We start from the raw sequence: 10,397 nt of genomic DNA, 5'->3' as shown, positions 1-10,397 counted from the left end.
CATCTAGAGCCTAGAGATACAGTCTAGAGCTGTCCTATCTAGTCTTCTGGTGGACTATGACTTTTGTCTGACTTTTCAGATGGGGTAATAATGTGATAGAAATAGATACGGCAGCTGTAGTCCTTATCCTAGCTTTAGTCCTCTACACAATAGAGCTGTCCTATCTAGTTATTGAGCATGAACTGACGAAGCCTAGATTGGACAGCTCTACTGTGTAGACTAAAGCTAGGATATAGCATGTATCTAGCATGTAGAGGACTAAAGCTAGGATGAGGACTAGGGATGTCCTATCTAGTCTTCCTGTGGACCATGTGACTTCAGAGGGGGTAATGATGTGTTAGAGAAGATAGGACATCTGTAGTCCTCATCCTAGCTTTAGTTCTCTACACACTAGAGCTGTCGTATCTAGTCATTGAGCATCAAATGATCAAGCCTAGGTAGGACAGCTCTCGTGTGTAGAGAACAAAGCTAGGATGAGGACAAGCTGTCCTATCTATTCTTCCTGTGGCCCATGTGACTTTTCATTGGGGGTAATAATGTGTTAGAGGGACTGAGTGAAAACCCAGTGACATGAAGTGAAGCGTGATTTTAACTAAATTTCTTTTTTTTAAGAAAATGAAGTATAGTTGGGCTAAGGAGTAACACACTCATATATATATATATATATACACACACACACACACATATATATATATATATATATATATGTATATGTGTGTATATATATATATATATATATATGTGTGTGTGTATATATATATATATGTATGTGTATATATGTGTATATATGTGTATGTATGTGTTTCAAGCCTAATTAAAACAGGTAACAAATGCTATTTTTCCAGTGTTCCAGGTAGTTCAAATGATCATTCAATATGCCAGACACATTGTTCAATAAAAATGTGTATTTTACAGATAATTTAACTTTATTTCCTGGGGACTCAGATGGCAACGATTTGGTGGAATGGCCCTCAGAAAACAAGCTAGGAAAATATCACTATCAGGCTTTGCTATGTAAAGCCTGATAGTCCTATAGGAGGCGGTAATGCACCTACCAAGCGGTGGTGCCGATCGCCAGTCTAATCCTGAAGAAGCGGAAGAAGAAGAAGATCAGCTGATACACCATCTTTCTGTGGCCCCAGCACACAGAGCGAAGCCCTTTACATATTTACAATCGGACCAAGGGGAAGGGGACGTCTTCTTTCCATCGCGATGTCATTTCATGTCGGGACGACGATCGGAATCGAAGGGAACAAAGCAGACATGAAGGAATAACGAGTGTCTTAATTGGAAGCAGTGAAGAGAATCACGCTAATTGTGTGTGATCGTCATCGGTCGTCGGCTTCCAGTCTTCTCCTAACACAAAGAAAGACTTTGACAGAATGACAAGCATCTAGTAAGGTTAGGTGTAAAAACATACATTCAGTCTCAATCCGGGCAAGATGGCGGCCCCCGTCAATGTAAACAAAAAGATTTAGCCGTGTGGAAGGTTAGCTGTGTTGCTAAGCTAGGTGGTTGAGGAATAAACACATTAAGTCATAACAAAGTAAAGTAAGATGTAATTGGATGTGTGGAGGTGACATTTCATTCCACGTTTAACACACGAGGAAATCATTGTTTGCCTGTACAAGCAACAGCTTCATAATAAGACTTTATTATTGTTTACTCCAATAAAAACATGAAGGACAGTGGAGAAGCAGTTAGGAGCGGGTTTTGGGTCTGGTTTTGAAAATGGGAAACGAGTCAACAATATTCATTACCTCTTATTGCCAATTTATTACTTTTGCAATGTTATATGGTAGATTGGGCCCTGCCACTCACTGCACAAGATGTATTTTTAAAAGAAAAAATTTTAAACATTAAACACAAATTGGACTTACATCTAGCCTGAAGGCCTTGTTTTCCCCAAGTGTTGGATCTTGGAGGTTATCCCAAGTCTTCTGGACTCTCGAGGACATTAAACCTGGATGTCATGGAACTGATGTTTGCCGAGTGGGAGGATGGGGAGAGGTTCTCCTTTGAAGACTCTGACCGCTTTGAGGAGGACTCTTTGTGCTCCTTCATTTCGGAGGCTGAGAGCCTCTGTCAGAACTGGAGGGGATGGAGGAAGCAATCTGCTGGACCCACATCTCCTATCGTCAAGACCAAAGGTTGGGGAAGCACGCGCACATTTTCATTCATCACAAAACTTTTAAGGTTATACAGTGGCCAAATGCTGAGTTTTCTAAGTTTATTCCCTTACAGTGTCATGAACAGTTTTATTTTGACATAAAAAGATTAAATAGATATATATATATTTTTAAAATTAACAATTTAGCATTCTGGGATTTTTTTCAGCAAAATAAACCAAAAAATAAAATTAAAAACAAGTAATACCTAAAGTAAATGTAAAGCTGTCAGTGTAGTAGAAGCCTGGCTTTGGGCTGGAAAAAAACTTAAAAGGTGCAACATTGACACACGTGGATGTTATTTTCCATTTTTGTTGTATTATCATTTACTCCTTGTAAATTGTCTTCTCATAATTAGGACTTTAGTCCCATAATATTTTTACTTTATTCACATAAGATTTTTCCGCAGCCTAATTTTCCAAAAAATTATTTTGTTTTATTTGTTTCACTTGCTGGTAATATTACAACAACAAAAAAAATATCTTTTTTTTTAATAATATTTCAAGTCTATGCTATGAAAATTACATTTTTTTCCTAATAATGTTGCAAAGTTATTCTTTTAAAATTTAAACTTTTCTCGTTAGATTACAACTTTTTTCTGTTAGTGAGCCCTGCAGTTCTTTGGGTGTCTTTTGTGACCTCTTGGATGAGTCGTCGCTGCGCTCTTAGGGTCGTTTTTTATAACCTTTATAACCTTTTCCAGACTGATAGCTCTCAATTCATCTCAGTTATGTTTTGGGGTTTTTTTGGGGGGAGAGGGAGGGGTGTCATTGACTAATATTTAAATTTATTTGATGATACGAAACCTTTAAGTGTGACAAATGTGCAAAAATAAAGAAATCAGGAGAGAAGCCAAACACTTTCACATCACTGTATTTAGGGCTGATGACGATAAATTCCAGATTGATTATGATGATCAGCTGGTAGCATATTTACTTGATAACATGGATCAAAAGTAAACAGAATGACCGAACGTGGCATTAAACACTGAGGGCAGCGAAGTCATCCTCCAAAGATGAGGCTATTGTCAGTGTGGGTTGTGTAGCGGGAGGTATCTCTCAACGTGGTCAAGCCGATGTGCAAGGTACGTCGACGGTCGATGACCTCGAAAACCGCATCTTAATCATTTGAAGAAGCAGCACCTAAGTGATTATACAGAAGTTGCAGCTGCTGCCAGCACACGCAGCAGCAGTTCAACCAAAGCAGCAATCACTATTCTTAATTGTAACATGAAAGTAGGTCATCTGTGTCCTTTAGGGGTGTAACAATACGTGTATCTCTATCGAACCGTTCAATACACATATGTACCGAACCGTGACACCGGTAGAACAATACGCCCTTTCACATATATTTTATCATCTTCTGACGCCGCTCTGTGCTGAAAGCTCAGTGTATCTGCGATCAACTACTCTGGCGTAGGTTGCATTGTCAAGCACAGAGCGACTGAGCTCCGCCTCCCACATTCATACCATGCTGAAAATGTTGAAAAGTGAGAAAAATGTTGGCAATTACAACAAAAATAAAATAAAAAAAGGCAAGGAAATCAATTTTTTTGTATTGAAAAAATATCGAGCCGTAACACCGACGTATCGTACTGAACCGTACCCTGAATTTTGTGTATCGTTGCACCCCTAGTGTTCTTATTAAAGATGTTGCACATTTTGAAGTAGCAATGATGGTAACAGCGAATATAGCATCTTAACTCCAAAATGGTCATGTTTAAGCATGCACCAATCGATTGGCCGGCCATCGGCCAATCCTTACATATGAAACCAATGTTATCTGAAGCCTCAAAGGTTTTGAATCTTTGCTGGCACAATTTGATGGAAAGCTTCATAAGGTTTCACCTACTCATCACTTGTTTCAACTCCCACCTCCAAAAAAATGAGGTTAGTGATATTGGTTGGGGTGGAGAAAAAGTCAGGAGTTGACCGCTTGATGCCGTTAATATTTGCTTATCTTTAAGAGATAACACATTGACCAAGACCTTACACTTGGAACAAAAGGCACCCAGTTCTTTTTGAATAATTCCACACACACACAGTTTCATTATGAGTCACCCTTTCTGTCTCCCGGAGAGACGCTCAACCCCCTTGCCAAGGGTTGGTTAAAACCAGATCAGACCAATAAACCAACAGCTAACGGGACATTTCCTGATCATTGGGACCGCCTCCACAGCAGGCTTATGAGGAGGAGGAAAGTTGACATTAGAGATTGTTTGGACCTCGCTGGACTTTGGCGGGTGGGCTGACCCTTCTCTCCAGCGCTGGCATTACAATTGCGCATATCTACTCTTTTTAATATGAAATTTTAAACCTGACTTGAGACTCTTAGCACAATTTCACAGCTGGTAGAGCAAAAGAATCTGGGTGGACGTCGCCCTGCTAAAAGGGCAGGTCCGAACAATGCTAAGAAGCGTGCCACCTTTAAGGTATTATCAGTGAGTTGCCTCCGCTTATCTGAGTCTGGGTTGCGGGGCAGCAGCCTGTATAGAGAAGTAATCTTACGAAGGGATGCACAGACAACCCCGTCTTTGCCATTTTCCTCTAATACAGGGGTGTTCAATCTTTTTTTCACACAGGGCTGTATACTGAAAAGTCAAAGGATGCGTGGGGGCGACTTTGATATTTGTATAAATTTTTTTAGATGTTGTAAAAATTTTGTAAACAAAACATACAGTCTAATTAAAGACAGACGTTTTTTGTTATTTAAGTGTCAACATTCCAGCTTTTTCTTTTTGCTCTATTTCCCCATTTTTACTGGGCTTACTTTTTTTTTATTATTTATTAACGTGCTGCAGCTCAATTAAAAAACAAAAAGAGCAACAGATCTGTTGACTAACGAGGGAAAGGCTTCCTGAGACGTCATCTGTACTTCTGTGAAGAATGTGTCAGATGTTTCGCTCCTCATCCAAATAAAGCTCGTTTGCTGACGAAGCTCTTCGGATGAGGAGCGAAACGTCCGACACATTCTTCACAGAAGTACAGATGACGTCTCAAGAAGCCTTTCCCTCGTTGGACAACTCCTGTACGACTGAGAGCCTACACAGACAGATCTGTTGACTGTTAAGCATCCATGCACTGACTGCTTATTAAAGAATGAGTTATTGAATGATTTGCATTTTGCATAAAAGGGTAGGTAAGAAATATACAATACAAGTACCAATACGAGTTTAGAATAAAAAAACTATTTTAACGGTTTCCCATCATGCATTTCTTCCCAGCAAAGCATTCCATTGGCCATAGTATAGTATAGTATATTTCTTAAGTTGTTGTGTGATGATTTTAGCATTCTTTCAAAGATTGACACCATGAGTCAGACTGTTGTATTGAATAACGACCTCCTTTGATTTCCAATGGATTGACAAGCTCGTTGTGACTTTTCTCATAGCTCATGATTGGCTCCAGTCAAATAAAGAGCTACATGTTGCTCAGGGACTTGTTCGTGCCACAGTATGCCATTTTATTTCGTGGGCATGTGCGGCTTACTGTCCAGTGTGGCTTATATAAGTACACATCTGTTTTCTCTCTAGATTTTAGTGGGTGCGGCTTAAACACCGGTGCGTCTTATACACCGGAAATGTCGGCAAGTACATATTATGTGCAGGCCATAGTCCAGTATATTTTTAGACTTTGATACTGGCCAGATAAGAATGGATGGCATGTTGTAGTTTGGATACCCCTGCTCTAGTTCCATCAAGGTCAGCTGTGAGACCCTCCAGCATGTCCTCTGTCTGTCCCCTGGCCTCCCCTTGTTGGACATGACTTCAGCACCTCACCAGAGAGGAGAAAATGTTACCCGGTATATAAAAACATGGTTGTTTAATTCCTTTTTCTAAGTAAAGTTATTATGTTATTTATTTCATCAGATGGTCATGTGATTCCACTTGTGGAGTTGTCGGCGAAACAAGTAGCGTTTCACATCCCATTTGAGGTGGTGGAGAAGGTGTACCCACCCGTGCCGGAACAACTCCAGCTTCGAATTGCATACTGGAGCTTCCCTGAAAATGAGGAAGACATCAGGTGAGTCCATATAGTATTTAGTACTTGCTTATGTTCACATAAGGCGTTCAAGCACACTGTGTAACTCTGAGCCTTGGGCTTTTTGTGTTTTTCTCTCATTACTTCCTCTGAATACAGGTTGTATTCATGCCTGGCAAATGGGAGTCCAGAAGAGTTTCAACGGGGTGAGCAGTTGTACCGAATCAGAGCTGTCAAAGACCCTCTGCAAATTGGTAGGTTTAGTTGGCAGTCTTACTTGGGCAAAAATGATATTTATATTCAGTAACCATCCGCTTTACCTATTTTGGAATGTTACCAGTGCTTTGTACCTTGCTGTAAACCAGCAAACCTTTTCCACCGAGGGCCACATGCTGAAAAATCAAAGGATGCGGAGGCCACTTGTACATTTCTAGACCAACCCATGTAGATATGCAAAGATGTATTTTCTATTTAAAGAAAAAACTGCTTGCATCTCGGCTTTATGTTGTGTGTGACGACGCATACTTAGTATGAACTTTTTCTTCTTTGCACTTTTTTCAAATTTTTTCTATTTAGAAATATTTCATCTTTCTTCTCGTACTTTTTTCTTGTCATATTGTGTCTATGTTGTTAGAATTTTTTTACTTCATTATCGTAATATTAGAACTTTTACACAACAAATTTTCAAAAAATTGCAACTATATGCTTTGTTTAGTTTTTGTCATAATATTACGACTTTTTAAAAATATTATATGTTTTAGTCTTTAATATTTCAACTCTGCTATTTTTGTCTTAATAGTATGACTTTATTCTCCTAAGATTTTGTCTTTATCCTCGTAAAATTACTGAGCTTTTTTCCAATTATGTTTTTTTTTTTGTTTTGTTTTTTTTTTTTACTTTTCATGTTTAATTGTATGTATAGAATGTGCCAAGGGCAAATAAAAAAACACCCGCAGGCCGTAAATGGCCCCCGGACCGCATTGAAGTTCACATCTACTCATGGACAGAAATTTCATATTCACCTGTAATTCAGAAAAAAAAAATAGAGTAAGCAATTTATTGTCAACAATCATTAAAGTGGCAAAGTCTGTTCATCAGCTGCTCAAAAGTTTAAGACCACTGCTCAAAAAACCCAGAAACCCCCCTAAAATAGAAATAAAATGTTTAAAAAGGACTCAGTAATGTGTCATGCTTGATGCCAGTGTTTCCAGGAGAGAAATGTTGCTCCAGGTGGTAAAGATGGCTTCACAGAGTGCATCCACTGTCTGGAACTGATGTCCGTTTTGTAAACGTCCCTTGCCATTCATCCCCAAGTGTTCTCATTTGGATTTAGATCAGGGGAACACGCAGGATGGTCCAAAAGAGTGAGCTTATTCCTCTGGTGGAAGTCCTTTGTGAAGTGCAGCATTGTCCTGTAGAAAAAGCCAGTCATTACCACACAGACAAGGGCCTTCAGTCATGAGGGATGCCCCGGCAACATCTCCACATATCCATCTGCAGTTTGACGCCCCTGCACAACCGGAAGCTTCATTGTTCCACTGAAGGAAAAGGCACCCCGGATCATGATGGAGCCCCCTCCACTCCACTGTGCCATGTGAAAAATATCTCAGGTGGGATCTCCTTGTCATGCCAGTAATGTTAGAAGCAAGCAGGACCGTCAAGGTTACATTTTTCATGATATGTCAGAGAATAAAACTTCATTTCACCTTTCAGTGTGTCATGTTTGGTCGTGTGCAAATTCCAAACGGGCAGTTTTGTGCCGATGAAGGAGACGAGTCCTTTGAAGACATTTTTTTGGTTATACAACCCTTCTATCGCAGATGCCATCTGATGGTTATTGGACTGCACTCGGCACCAATAACAACCTCCATTTGAGCCGAGGATCATCCCGTGTCTTGACAGACAGCCAATGGCATCCTCCTGCTCAAAGCCGATGACATTTTTTTGGATCTACCGCTTGACTTTTTTCCTTTCATAACCCTCAGGATGTTTGAAGAAGTTTCAAATGGCTGTCTTACTGCCTCCAAACGCAGCAGCAATGGCGCGCTGCAAGAGACCTTGCTTATGCAGCTCAACAATCCGACCACGTTCAAAGAGAGAAAACTTTTTTGCCTTTGCTATCATGAGAATATGACAACGTCAAAACCTGACAGAAAATTGAGTCCACACTTCTGCCAAGATTTTGGCTTTTAAAGGCATTTGACTTAAATATATAGTTCAGATTTTTTGACATGAAGTTGTATGACATCCCCATCAACAGTGACTTACCCCCCAACGATGGACACACTCACACACACAGCACTGGACAGGCGAGAGTGCAGTGATATGAATGCAGAGGTAATAACGCGGAGCGACTGTGATGCAAATGTAATACTCTTTTGAACACATATTGTTTTGAGAAGCCAATCTCTTTACTTAAGTGACCCCAGCAACTAACCGGAACAACGTTTCTCCTCACCGAAATCCGACCAGAACTCCGCTCACAGAACCAAGTGGCGGGTAGGTCACTGTTGATACACTACACTGCTGATGGAGATGTGATACAACAACGTGTCAAAAAAATTTATCCCTTTAAACTTTTAATCCGCTAATAAAAAGCCTATTTCACTTTAATGCTTTGCCATAAATTGCTTACTCTTGATTTTTTTTTTTTGTCTCACTCCCATTTCTTCCTTTTCAAACTCTACTTAGAACCTCCTTAACATCCATAAGTGCAAAATGTAAATTCTTCAACTTTGATCAGGAGTGTGGGTGTGTGTCAGAAGTCAAAGGTCAAAACACTGTATGTTTATGTCTGTATGTCTCTGTTCTTGTTTTCTACTCAGTAAACATGTAGAGTATATTGCACATATTTTTTTCATTACACTAAAAAAAGTATGAAATGGCAATATCATCAGGGTTCCCAAGCGTCTTGGGAACACTACCGTGACACTACCACCCAATCAAAATTGCTTGACCACTTAGACCACTTCTGCAACCCAGTCCGTCCAATTAACTTTGTTGCTAGATTTAGCGACTTTCCAGACTCCGGTAAGGGCTTAGTGCCTTGAGACAAAACTAGCAGCTGTAAGTTGAAAAGTGTTTTGAAATGTTCTTAACTTGTCTCTGTAGCAAGTGAAAATGGCCTGGAAAATAACTTCAGGGAGAGAGTGGAAACCCCGATCATTCATACTTGTTTGATTCCTGTCAGGTTTCCATCTCAGTGCGACAGTGGTGCCGAGTCAGTCTGGACAGTCTAAAGGAGCCTACAACGTGGCAGTCATGTTTGATCGCTGCCGCATCACCTCCTGCAGTTGTACGTGCGGTGCTGGGGCCAAATGGTGTGCTCATGTGGTGGCCCTTTGTCTCTTCAGGATCCACAATGTGAGTTATAAAATGATAGAAAAGCATGAATGACCAGAAATATTTCAGGCAAATTAACGGGGCGGGGGGAGCCTCTTGCCATTTGTGAAGATTTGTTGCAGCAGCCTGACAGCTGCAGGACCCAAGTTGGTTTCAACCTGAGGTCACCAACAGATGGCCGGCCATTGTCCTCCGGGATTTTTTGATAGACAGCAGAATTCATGGTTCCATTTATCACAGCAAGTCTTCCACGTCTTTAAGCAACAAAACAGCCCCAGACCATCACACTACCACCACCAAATTTTATTGTAGCTATGTTGCTATGTTCTTTTTCTGAATTGCGCCGTTACTTTTACGCCAGATGCAATGGGACACCCTCCTTCCACAAAATTCAACTTTTGTCTCGTCAGACCACAGATTATTTTCACCAAGATGTTTGTGGGCTAAGTTTGGTTGGCTGGCCACTTCTGGGAATGTTCACCACTGTTTTGTGTTTTGGCCATTTGTGGATAATGGCTCTCACTGTGGTTTGCTGGAGTCCCAAAGCTTTACAAATGGCTTTATAACCTTTTCCACACTGATAGATCTCAATTAATCTCAGTTAAATTATCTTTTAACAAGGCGTAATGACCCTTTCACACAGGGCCATGTAAGTTTGGATTTTTTTCTCCCTTTTGTGTTCAGTTGTGTTGTCATTGACTAATATTGAAATTTGTTGTTGAAATTTGGGATGATCTGAAACATTTCAGTGTGACCAAACATGCAAACAAAAATTAACTCGGGAAAGGGACAAACACTTTTTCACACAACTACAGACCCTTTCCAAAAAATTTGAATGTCATGGAAAAGTTGTTTAATTTCCATAATTGCATTCAAAAAGTTAAACTTTCATAGATTATAGATTCAG

At 40.1% G+C, this 10,397-nt stretch overlaps 1 protein-coding gene across 2 annotated transcripts in view; it reads left to right on the top strand.

Moving 5' to 3' along the window:
• Positions 1-1,030: 1,030 nt before the first annotated feature.
• zswim8 (zinc finger, SWIM-type containing 8) overlaps positions 1,031-10,397 on the top strand; it is a 63,317-nt gene continuing 53,950 nt past the window's right edge. The window contains exons 1-4 of one of the 2 annotated variants that reach the window (XM_054795414.1): positions 1,031-2,150; positions 6,037-6,190; positions 6,308-6,402; positions 9,339-9,511. In XM_054795414.1, the coding sequence (XP_054651389.1) occupies positions 1,973-2,150; positions 6,037-6,190; positions 6,308-6,402; positions 9,339-9,511 (600 nt within the window). In that variant the 5' untranslated portion in view covers positions 1,031-1,972. Of the gene's footprint in view, positions 2,151-5,176; positions 5,970-6,036; positions 6,191-6,307; positions 6,403-9,338; positions 9,512-10,397 lie in introns of those variants that run through there. The other variant, XM_054795415.1, reaches the window with a different exon arrangement.

The sequence above is a fragment of the Dunckerocampus dactyliophorus genome, chromosome 13 (assembly GCF_027744805.1).
Source record: "Dunckerocampus dactyliophorus isolate RoL2022-P2 chromosome 13, RoL_Ddac_1.1, whole genome shotgun sequence".
Taxonomy (NCBI): domain Eukaryota; kingdom Metazoa; phylum Chordata; class Actinopteri; order Syngnathiformes; family Syngnathidae; genus Dunckerocampus; species Dunckerocampus dactyliophorus.
This window is presented reverse-complemented; position numbering and strand designations above follow the sequence as displayed.